At 39.1% G+C, this 20,733-nt stretch overlaps 1 protein-coding gene across 1 annotated transcript; it reads left to right on the top strand.

Annotated features, from left to right (window-relative positions):
* Positions 1 to 147: 147 nt before the first annotated feature.
* sclt1 (sodium channel and clathrin linker 1) lies at positions 148 to 19,259 on the top strand (the record flags this gene model as incomplete). Its single annotated transcript, XM_079265102.1, has 21 exons — positions 148 to 181; positions 509 to 576; positions 2,858 to 2,910; positions 3,057 to 3,129; positions 3,423 to 3,478; positions 3,781 to 3,916; positions 7,500 to 7,622; positions 7,845 to 7,910; positions 8,650 to 8,720; positions 10,020 to 10,110; positions 10,214 to 10,305; positions 10,511 to 10,688; positions 10,791 to 10,889; positions 12,538 to 12,609; positions 12,753 to 12,827; positions 12,978 to 13,120; positions 13,200 to 13,392; positions 14,871 to 15,067; positions 18,182 to 18,260; positions 18,533 to 18,628; positions 19,200 to 19,259. 21 exons carry the CDS (start codon positions 148 to 150, stop codon positions 19,257 to 19,259), a joined length of 2,055 nt encoding a protein of 684 aa, XP_079121228.1.
* Between the last annotated feature and the right edge of the window lie 1,474 nt (positions 19,260 to 20,733).

Here is a 20,733-nt window from a genome sequence, read left to right as displayed (position 1 = left end):
ACTCGAAGTTACCTTGAACAGCTTACCTACTGGGGTAAAACTAGCATCTGATGCTATTTAGATAAAACTAGTGATGTAAATCCTCGTTTTCAGTCTGTTTTTCTTACTACTTACTAATACTCTGTTTTCTGTTCAGTCTCTTTAAGCATGGAAGCAGAAGTTGAGTTTTTGCGTGATCAAGGTAAGTGTTAGTCAATGGAGAGGATAGCTTTCCTCTCACAGGCATATCTGTGATTCTTTCTCCCTTTTTACCTTGGGACTGTCTTGCCAGTCATTGTCGACCTACCTGTAATAGGCTTTTGTGTTTGTTAACCAAAAGCAAAAACAGTCTAATAGTCATTAACCTAGTCTATAGATTTGGCCAATAAGGCTTGAAGATACTGACAATGTCTTGTTTCAGTTTAAGATAATAATTTTGGATATTACTAAGTACAAAAGGATGACAACTGAAATGTCTACTGTGGATGGGGGACAAAAATCTTGGGAACTCATATTCCCTGTTTTTCAGTCCACAGGTTAAATTTAGCTCTCAGCCAATATCAACATGGACACCGCACGCAATCAACATCACCTCAGGTAAGGGGAAAAAAAAAAAAAAGAGATCTTTCTTAACCTCAGCATGCTACAGGAGCAGAAAGTGACTGTGCTTGATTGTTATTTTCTTATATAATCATCACCAGATTAAAAATAACATGGTAATTATCTCCTTACCTTGACATTTTTAGTGATAACACAATAATTTATTGCCCTATCTCAAGAAATTAAGCTTATTTACTCACCAGATCATCAGTTGATTAAGGTGGGCTAAAAAATAAGGTTACTTTGGAGCACCTGCTTTCATTGATCAGAATGACAGCTGTGTAGGGCTTATATCATTACATATACACATGGCATGTGCATATTAATTATGTGAATGACTGATTGGGAAAACATAGTTATTAGACACATTGTAATTTCATCCTGCTTCACACTTGATAGAAGTTAAGTCTGATGCCGAAGAAAAAGTAACTATTAATACGTGTTTAAATCAGATCATGATATACCTCAGCATTCATCCACCCCCCCCAACATGATGCATGTTCCTCTTTCTGACATATTCAGCTTGTATTGGCTATTGGCTTGGCTTTACTGGGGTAATCCAGTTTAGTCCAGCTCGTTACTGGAATACCCCTTGGTCACAGTTTAGCTAAAGACTGCTTCATCACAAGTCATTCCCACAGCAGATGGAATGGAAAGCAGCGCATAAAATGAGTTTGCATGTTCTCCCTTTGTATGCACATGCTCTCTGCAGGAACTCTGACTTCCTCCAAAACATGCATGTTAGGAGGATTTGAGTCTTCATACTCTCACTAAGAGTGAGTTTGTCTGTCTGTGTTGGTCTTGCAATGGACTAGTAGCTGGTGGAACAGGCGAACAAGCTCCGGCGACCCTGCGTTGGAATAATAATCCCTGAGATAACAATTTATCTTGTTATCTGGAGAAAATGAACTTTCTTTCTGGACATAACAAGATAAATGATCATGTCATTATGAGAAAACAGTTATTGTATTCTCCAGATAACAAGATAAGTGTCTTATTTTCACCAGATGGGACGAAGGCCAAACCATGAGACTTCACACACTTGCTGGTTAAAAGGTTTACTCATCTGCCTTCAGTCCTGGTTTGAGAGCAGACTGTTTTTATTTTGATTGTTTCTGATGTTTTTTTCATGGCTAACATTTACCCAAGACTTGGGTTTTTATAATTTGACCTGTTGACTTGGCTGAACCTGCAGCCGAGTTGCTCTGAAATTACTTGTCTTTCTGCCCACATTGTTCATGAAGAAGCAAAGGTTTGTCATCCTAAGAGACAAAGACTCTTTCTCTTGCTGGATTGTTGTATTTTTCCCTCAACATCCTTCTGATTGGATTTATTTTTCTTTATTCTTAGTGTGTTTGTACTACACAACTGATTTGCAACAGGTGTCTCACAGTTTTTCACCAGACTGACCCTCCCTGCCTTTTCTGACTGATCTCAGTTAAGCGGCTCCAGCTGTCATGCAGACAAGACGCTCACTTGTCATTAATGTTCAGCTAAGATAAAAGTATCTCCTGGTGATTCAGTGTGCTTTTCTCTCCTGGCTGCTGAAGACAACTGACAAGTTTCTACTTTTTCCTCTGTCTCAGGTCTGTCATTATATTTCATACTGAAAGCAATAATCCTGTTCAGATTCATAAGCAGACAGCGGTTTTAGCACCATACTCTTTGTCTTGGTTTTTTTTTTTTTTTTTTTCCACATTTTTTCATCTTCTCAGGGTTGCCCTGCCAACTGATCCTGTTGCTTCTACTTTCATTGGTCATTGCTCTGTGCTGATGGCTCGCTCAACAACCCAGTCAATGGGGGAATGATGACTGGCAATCGAACTCCAGCTTTGCCTCAGATCCTGGCCATTTATCGGCAACCTCCAACAGTTGTCTGAAAATTGGGCTTAAAGTTTTATGTTGAGAAGTGTGCAGGGTAAGGAACCGGGCGGTGTATCCCTTGTTGATGCATTACGAGGTGAAAACAAGTCTATTTGTCTTCGGTGTGCAACGAAGTGAAGCTGGGAATATTTAGATCAAGTCCACAGAGATAGCTGCTCTCAGGAAGCCTTACAATTTGTACCAGTATTTGTATTGGTACAAGCTCATATTTGTTTATTATAAGCAGACTTGCCAACTGTGACATAAATGGGAATTATGCTGATTGACGTCTGAAACTTATCCATCTGTATTTTGTTTTGTTGACTGAGGAATTGGGAATTACTTTGCATAATTAGATGCTATGTGGTAGATGCTAACGCTGATAGTCTTTGCTGCATGTCGTGTGTTTTGATAGGTTGAAGAAGTGCGACGGGCAGAGTCTCCTGCACCCTGGCTCTCAGATAGAGGGTTAGTTCAACAATTTCCCACTTCTCTCTGTCTCTGTCTTTGTCACGCTTCAGACCCGCTCAATTATCATTATCACTGTTCATATAAATGCAACAGGAGCAAATCATTTGTCTCACACGTGACACTGTCCTTCCTCTGTGTTACAGCATAATGGCTCCGCTTATAGCAGAGTACGATCGGCACCTGGATGAAATGAACGAACAGCTGCAAAAATACCAGGTAAAAAGAAAAAATAAATAGTTGATGAGAAACATTCAAACTCCCAAGGTTATGAAATACTTTGACTTTCCCTGCAGAAGGCGCACATGGAAAACGGAGACGAGGCCAGATTATTAAAAAGTCTCCATGGAAATATTGAGCTGTGTTATAAAAGTGAAAATCTTTTGGTTTGCAGTTTAACTATTGGATTTTACGCTTTCTGTGTGTGGTGTGTGCGTGTGTGTGTGTGTGTGTGTGTGTGTGTGTGTGTGTGTGTGTGTGTGTGTGTGTGTGTGTGTGCGCTTGTTGAATAGGAGCTGATGACAGATGTCAGACTGAAACTGGAGAAGGTTGTGAAGGAAAATGAAAGGTAAAGCATGTTTCACTTTTTAAGAGTTTATGGGTTTGTACAGTAAAGACTAAACCTGTAACCAGACACATTATTTCGCCTAAATTATTTCTTCATTTGAACTTTGTGTGTCTAACTAGAGAGAAAGTCACGCCAAGCACTGTATTAAAATGCTTACCTTGTTTTTCTTGATGGGTAATGAAGGTATCAAGACCATTTTCACAGAAAACTATGCATGCCTGAGTGCAATGAAGCTTTAAACTGTGTAGTTTTAAAGTTATTTGCTAGAAAATGAAACTTCCAGTGTGAACTTCCTTTTAAAGGTTGCATGCGGAGCTCAGAGACGCTGTTGAGAAGCAGCTCCAAGCTTATCCCGTAGCTTCAGGAGGGGAAGTCAGCACTATGGAGGAGGATGCTGTCATCAAAAACCTTCAGGAACAGGTTGAGCTGTCTGAGCAGGTGTGTATTTCTCTGTTGAAGATTTCTAAACTCAGCTCAGTCCTTAAAACTTCTCTAGATCCTCGGTTATCACTTATATTGTAGACAGATTCTCATGAACGGTTGTGTGGAAATCAGTGGGAGAAATTATGATCAATAGCTTCATTTTTAGGTGATCAGCAGACGTTTTCCAAGCATTTATATCTAATCCAGGAGGTTTACAATCCAGTCACAAAATGTAGCGATTATTCAGGGACGGTTTCGTGAATCCATAGTGGACGAGACATGACGGCTTTTTGGTGATTTTTGTTGGACAAAAACAACAAAGCCATTCATTCATTTATATTCATAACATTTGTCAATAAAAAGATCACTGTCAATACTTTTGACCAATCAGATAGCTTCAGTGGAGTTTACTGTCCAATCAGAGCAGCCAAATGTTACCAAGCGAGCAGAAAGTTATTGTTTGTGAATGTGTGTGTGTGAGAGAGGGAGGTGTGTGTTTTGATATTGCTTTGTTATGTACTTTGGTGTGTGAAGGTTTGCTTTGTAGAAATCAGCAGAAATAGTTTTTATTATGGAAACACTTTGTGTTGTTGGTTACATGAAAAGTACTTTATCAATAAAGTTTGATTTGAAGATCTGATTAGATAATAGCAAAAATAATGGTCCTAAATGGCTGGAAAAAAACAAGAAAACGGTTTTGATGCACAGTGACACCAAAAACCAGCTGAGCTGTCGATCTTTTGAGGATAGTAAGTAAATAGTAGCATAATTAGAGTTTTAGTTGCAGGAACAGCTAACCTACTGAAAAAAGTGCGACTTATAGTCCACAAAATACGGGAACTGTAAATAACAAAAGAAAAGAAAAAAAAACAAGAGGAAAAAGTGTAACGTGTGTGTTTGATGCCACTGAGAGAAAAAGATGCAGATGAGAAAATTCTTGCTCACTGTTCATCTGCATGTCATTTCTACACGAAGTAATTTTACTGAGGAATTCTGTTGTGTTGCTTTGGTTGGCCTTTATGGTGCCTTATCTATTGATATCATAATTTTTTATTACTTTAGTCTCATATTCTGACAGCTGAGTTGTCCTGAAAAATATCTGGTGATGACTGTGTTGTAAAGGGTTGAACTTCTTCCTGCGTTTTGACTAGAAATAAAAAAAAAAAAAAAAAAAAGAACTGATGGACCAAAAGTAGCAAAAAATTATTCTGATATTTAGGGGTTAAACTCAGAGCTGTAGTTAGCTTTAGTGGATTTACAAGCTCCGCGTCGTTGGCTGCGCACTAGTCAGGATTTTAAGAAGGTGTTATTTCAGCTTTTAACTCAAATTCTTCAAACCCTCAAGAATTCTGTGCATCCTGCGTCGCATCGCTGCAACTTTAAACATCTTTGAAGTCTGTCAGCGCTCCTCTGTGTCATCTAAAGTCCACATGTCGTCATCTTTACTTCTGTGTCTAATTATTAACGTCAGATATGTGTGAGTGATGTGTAGCATCTGCTGTGTGAAATCACCACGTGAAAGTGAAAGGATGATGATTTCCATGATGAGTCTGTGACATCCACATCTGCTGTAAATGCTTAAAGAATTTGAATATGTAGGATACATTTTTTCCTTTTTGTGCATCAGCGCTTCATTTTCATAGTTTTTCAATAAAGAATGCAGTAATAACAATTCATTGTTTTTTAAAAAGAGAAGGTGCTTTTGCAAAGTAAACAACACTCAAGAGCACTGCAGTCTTTAAGAGCAACATGGCACAAAGCAGCCGTGGAATCAGGCTTTTTAAGTCAAAACAATCATGAAAAAGTGCAGTGAACTCCTGCAGGATCTGACTGGCAGGTATTTACTCAGCTGATGTTTACACACCACTGCTCAGAAGTTCACAGTGTTTTGTGTGGCCATTTCTGGTCTTTAACAGCAGTTTGATTAAGTTGTTGCTTAGAAGGACGCAAACGTGGAGTAATAAGAAGAAAAGAGTGAAATGAAGACTGAGGTAGAGGATGATCAGAACCACATACAGCCTGGTTCGGCTCCACTGAGAGCTGAAGCCTCTTCACGGCGGGATGAGCTCCACACTGACCCAAAGGGCTTCTCTTTCATCCCCAACTTCTCTATGTCTACAACTCTGAATCACAGAAATCACCTCAATGTCTTCCTCCCCTTTCAGACTTCTGAACGATTGCAGTGATTAAAAAACATAAGAAACGTGTGAATTGGCAGCAGAAGAGACGGCTCAGTGCTGGATTGCTCACTTTTTCCCTAAAGTACTGTTTAATATTAATAAATCTGTTAACAAAATTAACTTGAAATCTTTGTGACAGCTTGCATGTGGAAAATGCCACAGTATTTATCAAGAGTGCATCATCAGCTAACGCCACTGCTGTGCTTTGATTTTAAGAAGATTTCTCTCGATTTGCTGCAAAATTTAAAAAGTTGCCTCTTCCAGTGTTTGTGCTCCAACACGTCATATAGTTTCACAAATTTCAGTTTGTAAGCTTTTATGATATTATGAAACAGAAAAGCAGCAGCCTGCAGAGATACGTTCTTCAGCTTCACTTTGGCAGACACAAATAATAAAGAAAAGAAGTGGCTATGCAACGATGCAATCTTACTTTGGATGCAGCGGCATGGATGTGACTGATGTGTGACGGCTGCAGGGATTTCTTGAACTGAGAAGATGTGAGTGTGTTTATTGTTTTTATCTATAGGGTGATCAACTGGTGTGGGTTGGTGGGGGGAGTGTAGATGAGATGACAACAGATCTCTCCACTCAGCTCTGGCTTTGTCACCATTTTGCGTTTAACATTTTCTAATTTTTGCCACATCGGAGGTGGAAGTTGTACACAAATAATTTATTCTCAATTAAAAGCTGAAGAAACTGAAATAAGAGAGCTGCTTTTGCTACTGAATTTAGTTGCCAATCAGCTGAGAATGAATCTGCATCAACTTTGATTATTATGAAGTCATTAGTAAAAAAGATCACTTTGGTCTGATAGTAATTTTTTTATTTAAAGCGTTAGATGGGAATTTTTTTCTTTTGCAGGTCTGACTTTTCACTTGTCACAAAAAGCATCTTTTTTTTTTTTTAAATCTCAGAAAGGACGAGACATAAGTATGAAGTTTATTAATGAATGAAGAGCTTATTGATGATTTAATTAATAGTGAAAATACATTACAGCTGCATAAAAATCAGTGGATTTGTTCCCAACTTCTGAAGCACAGATTAAATAATCTCTTAAATGTAAGATTCTAACATCTGAATCATGGAAACTCTTTTTTTCTAATGAAAACTTCTGAACGATACGAGACAAAGGATTTTATAGACCTGTTTTTAAGAGACCAGCGGCTGCTGCTCTTCTGAAAGGCTTCCTGTGGATTTTAAAATTACACCCAGCTTTTACTGGAACTTGTTGGAGCTGGTCTGGAACTTTGCTACAAAGATCCATCTAATGGTTTATCTCTGCATGCAATCAGAAAAGATCCAGTCTGGTTTTAATAAAAAGCTGTTTATGAAAACCTAAACTGTTTTATACTTTGTTATGTATAGAAACAGAAAGCAAGAGGTGAATCCATATTTTTTTATTTGCATTGTGAGTTTAGGAGCAGGTGCAAGCCATGGAGCTGTGGCAGACGACAACCCAGGAGCTGGACCGGCTACAACAGGTTTACCAGAAGACCATTGCTGACAGGCAGCTTCATGATGCTCAGAGACAGCAGCTTAAGGTTCACTTTCCCTGCCTTCATTTCCAGAAGCAGCAAACCGTAAACGAACACATCTTTTGACTGGTCGTAAACATATGTAGGCATTTTACCACTAGATGGGGCTGTGATCTTAATATTAAGGTTAATTAAAGTTACTTGGACTCTGTTCATTCTAAATACAAACAGGATGCAATTACAAGAAGTTAAATGCTATTGAATGCTGTTTCCTCCCCTCCATCACAGGGCCAGCTTGTTCAGTTCCAGCAGCACACTTACAAACTCCAAGTGGCCAATCAGAAGCTGGAATCAGTGAGTAATGCTTAATTAAAAGTGTGTTAAATTACTGCCTCCCAATTAGCCATGGGAACGAAATGCTGCACACTTTTCCGAAATGAACCCTGCTCTAATAATTAATCTTGTAACTAAATTAATTGGTTTCTAAATCCCTCTGGTAGTCAGCCAGAAGTGTCTAGCTGTATAATGGGCTGTCAGCTCACTTGGTAATCCTGTGACTATCTTAGCTTCTTTTTCCAGCACACACTGCTGTACACTCTCTCTCTCTCTCTCTCTCTCTGTGTGTGTGTGTGTTTCTTGCACTCACAGTCACTGATAAATAAAGATCAGACTGTTCAGGTTCTATTTAGAAACAGCTGACCTAACTGTAGTAAGTCTTACTGTGGATATTTAGACAAAAAAACACAATCAACAGACACACACACAGTCTGTTTGCTTGCTTGCTTTGGTTACTGCATAGTGTGTGAGGACATAGTATTGTGATACTATATCCTTCTAATGCATTTTTAATGAGTGGGTGATCCTTGGGCTCTTTCGAGCTCAGTGTAAGCAGCCTTTTTCAGTGAGTGCATCTGAGACAACTGGGTTTGTTGTAGTGGAGGGTTGACAGAGGCTCTGCAGGGATTCTTCTGAAAGGACATAGGAAGTTTAAGGCCAAAGTTTTGGTTGACACTTAAATTGAAACTTAGCTTAAAGCTGTGTGTCTGGAAGAATGCCACACAAATGGAAGTCTTGTCTTTCTTGCCACACACAGACTAACCAGCAGTTCCTGAAGACTGTGACAGAGCAGAGCACGGAAATGGAGGAGTTAAACAGTCAGCTCAGGTAACTTTATTCTTTAGGGATTCAAAGCAGCTGTTACCAAAGGTATTGTTTGTCATTAATGCATGAGGCCAGATGTACTGGATGTTGCACCGCTTGTTGTATGCATTTGACAACAAATTTCCATTTAGTTTCTGGATTACAGATTGATTTAAGAGGTTTGTTTCATGCTCTGCAACTTGAACACATAGATGCTAACATTTCTGAACTTTTTGAACTTGATTTTCTGGATAGTTGGTCAATCATGTTCTTATTGTCTTTAATTGCCTAAACAGAACTTTTCTGCCCTGCTTTTAAATGCATTATTATTATTATTATTATTATTATTATTATTATTATTATTGTTGTTATTATTGTTATAATAATAATAATAATAATAATAATTATTATTATTATTATTATTATTATTATATTTTTTATTATTAATAATAACTAGAAGCACTAAAAGAGTATAGACATCTGCCAAATATTTATATTTTATTAATTTTTTTAATTTAATTTAATTTAATTTTATGTGGCCAAGGATTACAGGCAATAATTGTTACAAACGACAAATTATCCTCATCTCCCCATATTTATTTAAGATTTATTCAAAACTTTTATTTTAAAAAAATTCTGCATCTAGGCATTGATCTGTATGACATTACACATTACATAATAATAATAGTAATCATAAGAAGTTTTTATTACTTTTTTTTTTATTACCCTTGTTTTCATTTAAATAGGGGAATTGTGGAGCAGACAGCTGTGGATGTAAATGATAAAATGAAATGAAAGGTGTCTTATATCAATGAAAGTTGAAGAAAGGTTTTCCATGTTTGGAGGAAATCTGTTTAGTGGGAAGGCTTTAGAGCGTATAGTGAAAATAAATTGACAGCCAACAGCTGGTTTGTGACTTCCTGGTGTTACTTGTTGTTACTGTCAGGTTTTCAACAAACCAGCAGGGGCTCCAGGAAGTCATTGATGGCAGCCATCAGACCAGGACATAACTTCCCAAAAAGAAAATGAATACTTGTCACTTTTCTCTGGTTCAGAATCAGAATCTGAAACTGTTTTATCGCCATTGTCAATGTGAGGTTTCACAAACTAGGAATTGTTCCTGGTGTAATGGTGCAACATGGGACATAGAGGTTAGCAGAGGTAAAATAAATGATTCTACTTTAAGATAAAATTTCTTACACAGATTCAACAAACAAAACGTAAACTTTGGAAAGTTTTCAGACAAATCTGGGTTATAATACAGATGTTAATATTTACAGATGTGAGATTAACTGATACCAACCTTTCTTTCTGGATTGACAGACAGGCTAAAGCTGAACTTAGGACGGCCACAGCCAAAGTGGATGAGATGACCAAATTGTTGCAGAATTTTCAGGAACAAATGCAGAGACGGGTGAGTAAATAGGAAAAAGAAATAAAAAAGAATTAAAGCAAAACCCGACTCCTTGTTGCGCAATCTTTCAGCCTCGTTCTGATAGTTATATCCATGTAATTAGGAGGAAGATGTGGCAGAAGCTCAGGGTCGTGAGGATGCAGCAGACAGGCGACTCCAGCAGCTTCAGACAGCTTTGAGCCAGCTTGAGACCAGGTGAGCATGTTTTTTTTCTGCTGTCTGCTTCAGGAGTAATCACTCTTTGCAGCAGAGAGAATTATACTGTAGACTATGAGAGTAACACAACGTTGATCTTATGGGAAGTCATGAAATTTTACAAGTTTTACCATCTGAAGGCCAAACAGCGGGTTTCTGACTTTCCTTCCTGTGACGATTCTCCCTCATTTTTCTCCGTTTGCAGGCTAAAAGCTGCATCACAGGATGCAGAGGCAGTTCGCAGAGAGCAAGCTGTGTGGGAGAGAAAGGTGGGGGAGCTCCAAGCCCGTTGCGCCACCCTGGAAGAGGAGAAGTATGAGGCTCTGTCCAAAGTCCGAGAGAGTGTTCAACTAGCTGAGGAGGCTGCATTGCAGAAGGACCAGGTGACTTCTCCTCTTCATCTTAACCCATGTTGAATATCCATATCGCCTCAGAAAATTCCCTCTGAAACAAGTGCCTGGTCCTGCCTTTTCTTTTCCCCATAGGCTCTGTTGAGAGAGAAACAGAAGATTGAAGAGCTGGAAAAGACAAAGGAGGCCATCAAACACTTGATACAGGAGGCAGCAGTTCGAACCAGAAAGGAGGTACAAAGCTATTAAATAACAAAATTAATACATCTGCAAAGTATAACTGCAATCTGTTTAAAGATGTTATCAAAGAAATGAATTTGTTTCCATATTTGGTTGATGCCTGAGTATTAAATGCTGGTGCGATGTACAAGACTTTGAACCTTAAAAACATGGCATTTTATTTACCTCCGCTGAGGAAGAGGTCATATATTCAGCAGGTTGGGTTGTCTGTCTCTGATTGTGATGAAATTTGCAGGAAATCAACTTATCACTGCCTGGATTTAGGAATTTTTTAAGCATTCTTTACTGTGGGGAGATAATGTGGTGATAATTCTGCCATTAAAGACACTAATTCAAAAAATAATGCCAGCGATTATTGGCTTAAAAAACATTACAATGTCTGGCAGTGGTCTGCACTCTCTGAGTGCTTCTAGTTTCTAATTGGTTTTACAGAAAAAAAAAAAAACATTACCTGTAGCTGAACTGTATAACTGGAGTTCTGTTGTTTGACATGTGCAACCTCAGCCTGACATCTTGATCAGTTTGCTATTAAGGAGTCTTCACTATTGATGCAGCACACTCTGACTGAAGCATTTGTTTCTTCTAGTGATGTTTTAGTAGTAAAGTAAAGTAGTAGCATTTGGCTTTTTCTGTTTTTGTTACCATTCAGGTACTTCTTTAATGAAGCAGGAGGACGAGGTTCAGTATTGCAGCAAAAGAGAGGCACTTGTTTTTACCTCAATGTCTTGTTTCACCCACCCTTACTTAAAGCCATCTACGCAGAAGATAAACATTTATAATGACAAATTAATCCCTGACAAATGCCTACAAACGCTGGATCTTAAACTTACCTGAGGATGTAAATCTTTGTAATGATAAAAGATGATAAAGCATGATTGGTGGCATTTTCAAAACTAAGTGACTCACTGTTCTTTGTTCAGATGTGACACATAAAGTCATTACATTAATTACAGAATTAGCAGGGGTTGTGAGGATTCTGTCTCACTCCTTAGTGGACAGACATCAGCATCCTTGCAAGTGTGTCTGAATGTGGCAGAAATTGATAAACCTCTGCTTAACACTAATCTGCTCATCAGTTTGACTGTTGTATGCAAGGAAATGCTGAAATATTGCCAACAGAAGCAAACAACGCAGTTGTAAACAGCAAAGGTGTCAAATCCTTCTAAACCTGAGCTCTGTTAGTGCTGGAAATGCATTTAACACATCAAGAGGTGGTGAGAATCACAGAAAAATAGGAAAATAAAAAAAAATGCCTGTTGGGGTTTTCTCATAACAGATGGATTTATGGGAAAACATGGACTGTTGCAACACTGATATTCTCTCTGTGTTTTAATTTGTCCCTTGATAATTTGTTTTTCATTCAAGTTGACAGCCTTAAACCTCACAGCTTCCTGATAATATTGTCACATTTTTTAAAAGCTTTTGTCTCCTTAGAAACTCCAGCGTTTCCCCCTTCCCGTCAAAATGAGTTGTCCAGAAATGTAGCTGCTGTTCCTTGGCTAAAGGCTCATTTAACCAGTCTGCTTAACTGGCTCACTAATTTAGGGGGGGTTTGTTTGTACTTTTGTCCCTCCACTAAATGTCTGACGGAAGACACAGGCCCGTTGCTTAAATCTCAGTTGTGTGACTTTATCCTCAACAGGTGGAAAACGTGCGCAAGCAGTGCAACGTGCAAATCCATCGTATGGCAGAAGAGCTGTCTGCACTGCAGCTGGTAAAAGCCTGTCCTGCTAAAGGGATATTTCTTTTGAAATCTAACTCACTAAACCCTCTTTTAGTATCAACTTCTCTCCTTATTCTGTCTTCAACAAGCCTCCTGAATGACACCTCTTGTTCTCTCTTCTCACCTCTTTCTAGGAGTGTGCAGATAAAGAGTCTCAGATTGAAAGGTCCCTGCGTGAGAGAAAAGCTGTAGAGGAGGAACTGGAGAAGGTATCTATGAAAGCACCAGTGAACACACAAGAAAGAAACTGCTGAAGCCTGCTCTGGAGATTTTATAGGACTTGAATATATGGTTCTAAAACTGGGTTCATGCTGTTCAGCTGGTCATGGCAGTAATACCTGCGGTGTTTTTTATTTTAGGTGTATAAGGAGGGCAGAGCAGAGCCAGAGTTCAAGAAGATTGATGCCCTTCATCAGAGGTGTCTAAATGCAGAGAGACTGAAGGAAGACATAAGTCTCACTCTGCAAAGTACCCAGAACAAACTGAAAAAGATGGAGATTGAGTGAGTTTTACTTAGCATATTGGGTTTACTCTGAAGTATCCTGGGCAGGAATTAAAGATCCCCCTCCAACCATCTCCAGCTATAGCGAGGAGCTTTCTCGATGCCAGGAGGAAGTGCGGCGGCTGCAGGGCTCACTGGCTGCGACCCGGGACGACTGCTTCGTCGTCAGCGAGGAGCGGCTCCAGCTGCAGCAGGAGAACCAGCAGCTCCGCAGGGAGATGGATGAACTTCGTAATGCTACTTTGCTGGTCCAAAAGAAAGCCAAGCAGCAGGTAACGAGCAGAAAGGAGAACTGGAAGGATTTAAATCAGTCAGTTTGACATAAACAACATAATCTGAAACATCGATGGAATAAGTAAATTAAATGTAGGGTGCTTTCTTTCATGGCCAGCAGGAAAGCTGAAGTAAATAAAGGGAAAATTCTTTGCTAAAGGGTGAAATGGAAGGTGGTGACTGTATCATATCGATATAATGAAGAACTTAACCCCCAACTCCCCTCCCCTTTTGCCTCTGATGAGTCTGAATCTTTGTTAGGATAACAGGAGTTATCAAACCCAAAGGAGAGAAAAAAAGCAGAACCACAACAAAAACATAAACTAGAAAAGCACTCTGAGAGTGCACACCTCCACCAAGCTGCTTATTTCTACACAAATTGTGATTTCTAACCTAGGCTATAGTGTATTCTTTTAATACAGGCATGCCCAGTACTCCAAGGCCACAATCCTGCAGGTTTTACATGTATCCTTGTTCTAAAACACCTGACTCGAACTAATCACTCACTGTGCAGAACTTCACTGGCTGTTGGATCCATTTAATGGAAACCAGGTGTGTTGGAGCAGGGATACATCAAAAACCTGCAGGACAGCAGCCCTGGAGGACCAACTTTGGGCCCTCCTAATTTAATATGTAAACACTCTTAGATTCCCAGATTCATTGATAATGTTACTTCAGGCCGCGTAACGTTCACATGTAAATGTGATGAAGGTCACATTGAAACGATAAAGTTAACAACCACATAAAAAACTTAAATTTCTGTAAAAAATTTCTGTAAAAAAACATGACAACCTGCAGTGTGAACACAGCTAATGCTACAATGATGAGTTAATGCTACAACTATGCTAACTTTGCCTTTTAAGGGTTTGAAATTCAGTGATGAATCCAGATAAATATGTGTAAAGACTAATGGAAGTAATATCTCTTTTGTTTAATATACATTTGACTGAATATTCTCAAAACTACCTTAATTAAGGACATAAAAATGTGTGTATGTAGTCAGCTGTTTGGTCTTTACAGCGAGAACATAAAGAATCTACATGGGGGAAGGTTTTCGCCTGTCCAGCTTTGGTCAGCTTTGCTCTCAAAACCACTTTGAATTGTATCAAACTGTGTGGAGCACATGGATGTGCGGCATATATTTTGTATTAAATTTGCTTCCCTCCATAATGAAATCTGGTAACATTTTAACATAACACAGTCCTGTCTGATCAGTGTGCAAATGATCCAGAGAGCCTTCAGAACTTCCCTACATGCAGATAGCAACCTGACCTGGGTTACTGTCAGGTGATATCATTTTGAATTATTAATGTAAGTGGTCCCTAAGGAGTCTATTCAATTCTGCTGTTTACTGCTCAGCAGTGGGCACTTTGGTCATTTGATGACACATATTATTAGATAGATGAACTATCTATTTCCCTTCCATTTGGCTCATTTGGATCGTTCCTCTCATTCACACACTGTTATCCACCTTGAGGTTTCACAGATGGAGCAAGAGTACAGTCTCAAAGAACAAGGACATCATGTACGTGTTAGAGAGCTGGAGGAAAGCAGTCGAAGCTCCAGTGCTAATCTGACACGCCTTCTGGCAGCACAGCAGAAAAGCACTCAACGGTGGAAGGAGGAGGCCAAGAACCTTGTGCAGTTTTCTGAGACTAAAACTACAGCTCTAAAGTAAGTGTGTTAAATAAGCTTAAGTATTTTCATAAAAACTGCACAAACGTTATTTAAATGGAATAAAACGTCACTTTAGATGTTTCAAATGGAAGGTGGATGGATTACAAGAAATTATTTTTGCAGTGAGGATTTGGTATGTCCTCCTTTAGACTTGTGGTTCTGGTAACCATGTAGTCCTTGTCCTGCTGGACCTAACAGCTCATTTCGATACTGTAGACTGCAGCATCACAACACCAAGAAGACATCTGTGGCAATGTTTTGTGAGTGGTTTAGGTCCTATCTGGGCTGCTTCGCTTCTAACAAAAATGACATAAATATAAATCTGTGTTTGAATCCCACCCTGCTTCTTGGACATGTGGGGTCCCCCAGGGGGGTCAGTTTTAGGGTCAGTTTTTAAGGCAAAGAGATGCCTAGTCAAATAAATTTCTTTTAACTTGTCTTGAGGATCAAAAAGCAGGAATAGCTTTTAATTTAAAGAAGACAGAGATACTCGTGTTTGGACCTAGTGGCTAATGTGAGATGTCTCCGGCTGAGCTGGGCCCCCTAGCCACATACCCACAGCTGTAAATCCTGCTTTTATAATGGACAGTGATTATAAATTGGACAGTCTAATTAACGCCACAGTTAAATCAAACTTTTATCATTTAAGGAAATGTGAAACCTTTTGGTTTGAGGCAGCACTCCATGCCTCCGTATCATCACGCCTGGATTACTGTAATTCCCTCTATATTGGAATAAGTTAAACCTTACTTGCACATCTGAAGCAAGTTTTAAATGCTGCAGCACAGCTTTTAACAGGGACCCGGAAAGCAGAGCACATGGCTTCACTCTACTGGCCGTCTCTGCATTTTAAGGTTCTAACATGTTTGTTTTTAAAATTTTAAATGGTCTTGCTCCACTTTATTTGTCCGAGCTTCTCCACCACGATACTCCTTCCCGTCTTACTGGTGAACTGATTGGTAGCTCCTTGTTATGAATCTCTAAGGCAGGGGTGTCAAACACAAATATACAATGGGACAAATTTTAAAATTGGACGAACTGTCGGGCCAACACTGATGTTTATTGAAAAAAAATCTTCCCGATATGATGATGAACCTCATTGAACCTCAGTGGCAAAATCACATGTGTGTTCAGCTACTGTGCTTCTGCTCAGGCTCTCATTTATAAATGCTTGTTTATTTTTTTCTTTGGACTCATAAGCTCACAAACTTTCATCGTACACTTTTTCACAAACACTCCCTCATTGAAGGGCTGGGTTTATTTTGCCATCTCTGCTGTGGTAACTTAGAGTTGCTATGACTACTGTCTACAGAGGAGGAGGTCCTGTCCTGATTGACGCACCAAACCATCACCGGAGCAGTTCTGGGTTTGTAATATTAGCAACACGTGCTGTATAATACCAGCAGGCCAGCTCGAGTAGCCATTTGGTATTGCCTAGTTGGCTAAATATAATCACTCTGGGGGCCAGAGTTAGAAACAGGGTCTCCTCTATCAGTGCAACTACATTATGGAATCACCTAGCTTTACCCATTTGCCACACTCCTCACTGTCCATGTTTAAAATGCATCTTATAATACACTTTTACTTACTGACCTTAAACCCAACCTGAGGCTTTATCTTCTTTGGTTTATTTTTCATATAGTTTTGGTTGTTGGAGTTAATTTTTTCCCTTATTTTTATCACAATACTTTTATAATATTTTATTCATTTAAACTTGTTATTTTTATGCTTCTATTTTACCTCCCTTAGATGTTCAACACTTTGTACGCCTGCGGCTGGTGTTAAAGCGCTTTAAATTGATGATGATGAATTGAAGAAGTGACTTTTCTTGACATTTTCGAAGGACAGCTCAGTTTCTCTAACAGCTCAAGTACTTTCAATCCATTGAGAAGCTGAAGCACTAACAGCATTATAAAACCAAAACACTGTCTGAAAACAACCTCTTGAACCAACGCTTTTCTTTAAAAATTCAGCCAGCAGTATTCAGCAGTCCTCTTTATATGCCAGATAATGTGAAGCAAACACTAAATCAAAAAGAAAATGATTGGATAGTATGAGGAAGTGCTTGTTTTGCTCTGCTTTCTGCTTATCTACTGAAAGAATCAGAGAAAATGGGAAATATTTTGCATTCAGGCAGCAAGGGTTAAAACCAGTTTGAATTGGCTGTGATCTGTGCTTTATATTAAAACAATTTCATGTCATGAGAAAAAGTACTTATATGGTAAAATTAGGGTTTAATTAGAAAGGATCAGTGAGCAGAGATTAGTCTACACTTAAATCAACACAAAGAGATCATTTTTAAAGCAACTTTCGGCAACATCAGCCTCAATACTTCTACACAATTGGCACACCTTTCTTTTGGAAATTTCTCATTTTTCCTGCCTGAAATCTTTTATTCCAGCCAGCTGGTGTGGTAGCAACAGTACAGACGCATTTTCAGGTCTTTGCTGGGTTCAGGTCCATGATGTTGTGTAATGTAGGACTATTCCTGTTTTCCTGAAGCCACCCTGCTGCTGCAGCAGCTACTGACCATGTTGATATGTGGCCTTAATGATCAGGCCATATCATAATGACTAATTTTAAGTCCCTTTCAGTCTATCAGCAATCACCTGCACCTTTCACATCATGCTGCAAATTTCACATGCTGTCAAACTCTCGGCTTTTTGTCAAAAAAAAAAAAACAAAAACAAAAATAGTGTGGTGTGCAAAAAAAACAAGGAGGCGGAGCAAATGTTCTCCCGTTAAAGAAAGGCATGAAATGAAGTATTCAGTCATGATGAATCTAGTAGAAACTGACTAACAAATCTTAATCCTACATGAAGTACATAAATACTTAATGCAGAGCTCTAGTGGTTAAAGACAAAGTTATGAAAGAATAAATATCTTTAAATACAATGCTGTCTTGGGATTGTATTGCATCAGTTTTATCACTAATGTTACATAAAAAACTAAAACATTTCAACGATTGTCAATGATTGTCGATGATTGAATTTGTTCTGCTCTTAGCAAAAGTTGTATCCTGTAGTTAAGTACTGAATTACTGTGCTAAGCATTTATAAACCAAACCTGAAAATTGTTTAGTTGTCGAATCTCGTTTTATCTTTGTTTCAGGGCGGAACTGAATCGGCAGAAGCAGCGCACACATGAGCTGGAGATGCAGCTTGAAACCAACCATACTGCTATTTTAGAGGTTTGTGTGACACATACAGACTCACATGAATGCTAGATTAATTACTTTAATCTAAACATGGAACATAACTATGGTAATTATTAATTAATTCTAATAACTTTAATAGACATGTCTGTACGATTAGAGAGATGGTGTTCTGCCTGATGGGATGAGCTTCTTTTAAGCATACAGTTTTCACAAAACATATTTAGGATAGATTACTTTTGCAGTCAAGTAATGTATAAGGCTAATGCATCTTACCCATACAAAAACATATATCTTTGTTTGCTCAGTATGAGAGGCAGCTAGCAGAATATCAAGAAAAAGCAAATCGTCTTCAGAGAAGACTGACACAAGCTGAACAGAGAGCAGCTACAGCAACACAACAGGTAAAAACTTTTATGCTCAAACAGTACGGACTAAATGTAATGATTTAAAACATAAAGTAATCCTCAAATTTGCTCATACCGTCCCATTACAGAAAAGGAAAAACCAGTTGTCTCTGAAATATGTTGACATTGGCAATTTATTTTTATTAGTTTTATGAAAATCATGATATTGCTTTTGAATTGTGGGTCAAAAAAATATTTTTAAAATCAAGAAAACAGATTTGATAAACTTTTCTGTAACTCTCAGTCAGACTTCCGACAGGTGTTCTAGGTCCACCACTCATCAGTACAGTGCTCTAATTTGCCTGGGATCATTTTATATATTTTTAAAAACTCAGTTGAATTAAAAACAATGCCTTATTGCGCTAAATTATAATTTTGCACATTTTAATTCACCGCCCTTTTCAGTCTCTATTTATTTGAGTTACTATAGCAAATTTAGCATTATCTTTAATTGAGGGTTATGAATAAAGCCAACTGTATACATATATAAATAGTTTCTTTTCTATTTGTTATATGATTATTCAACAGGACTTTCGATTGAATTACTTTTCTCTTCTTGGTTTTACAGCTTAGTGTGTTGGCATCACAGCGAAGGAAAACGGCCATGGCAGATCCAGAGACTAAATGAAATCTGTGTCATGGCAACTAAAGTAATATTTGACCATGTGTTTTTAAATACCTACCAACTTATTGTATATTTGCAAAAAAAACACTTTTGTACTGGATACTTTGATAATTGAACCATAACTTATTAAAGTTTTACACATACATATAGTAATTATTGCCTTTATTTGGTGAGATGCATTTTTCAGTTTAAGGTAGGACTTAAGTTTAACATAATGTGACATAAACTTTTTAATATTTGCAAATGAAAGTATCCACCAAGTAGTCCCTTTGTATAGGATCATCAGGCTGAAAGAGAAACTTTGGATCTCAATAAGCTGATCATTTCCACCTCTTCTGGGCTTGTCCAAATATATTGTCTTTCTGATAGAAAACATAGAACATCCATCCATTTTCAATTCCCAATATCCCAAAGCCCACACTTCCCTCTCCTGAGTCACATTTGCCAGCTCTGCGGGGGGAATCCCTAGGTGTTCCCAGGACAGCCGAGAAATATAATCCCTTGATTGTGTCCTGGGTTTTCCCCGGGGTCTCCTCCCGCAGGAACACTTTACTAGGGAGGCATCCGGGAGGCATCCTAACTAGATGCCTGAACCACCTCGACTGGCTCCTCTCGATACAGAGGAGCAGCGGCTCTAATCTAAGCCCCTCCAGGCTGACCGAGCTTCTGGCACAGCTCCTTCTTCACCACGACAGACCGGCCCAGAGTCCACATACCTGCAGATGCCACACCGATCCCCTGTCAATCTCACGCTCCAACCTTTCCTCACGCGTGAACAAGACCCTGAAATATTTAAACTCCTCTACTTGGGCAGGACCTCACTCCCAACCCGGAGTTGACAATCCACCCTATTGCGGCTAAGGACCAGGTTAGATGGTCTCAGATTTGGAGGCACTGATTCTCATCCCAGCCGCTTCACAGTTGGCTGTGAATTGCTCATGCGAGATCTGGAGATTACGGCCAGATGAAGCCACCAGGACCACGTCATCCACAAAAAGCAGAGACCTAATCCTGAGGTCACTAAACCAGATCCCCTCAACACATCGGCTGCGCCTAGAAGTTCTGTCCAAAAAAATTGTGAACAGAATCAGTGATAAGGGGCAGCCTTGGTGGAGTCCAACCCTCACTGAAAACTTACTGCCGGTAATGCGAACTAAGCTCTGACAACTGTCATTCAGGGACCGGACAGCTCGTACAAGGGCATCAAGTACTATATACTTCCGGAGTAGCCCCCACAAGATTCCCTGGGGGACATGGTCAAATGCCTTCTTCAAGTCCACAAAGTGCATGTAGATTGGTAAGGAAAACTCCCATGCCCCCCAGGACACCAAAGAGGATATAAATCTGATCCACTGTTCTGCGACCGGCACGAAAACCGAACTGCCCGATGGACCTTCCTCTCCAGGAACCCTAAATGGACCTTATCAGGGAGGCTGAGAAGTATGACCCCTTGTAGTTCGAGCACACCCCCCAGTCC

The sequence above is a fragment of the Telmatherina bonti genome (assembly GCF_933228915.1).
Source record: "Telmatherina bonti genome assembly, chromosome: 3".
Taxonomy (NCBI): Eukaryota; Metazoa; Chordata; class Actinopteri; order Atheriniformes; family Telmatherinidae; genus Telmatherina; species Telmatherina bonti.
The sequence above is the reverse complement of the archived record's forward strand: the minus strand, read 5'-3'. Positions and strand labels throughout refer to the sequence as shown.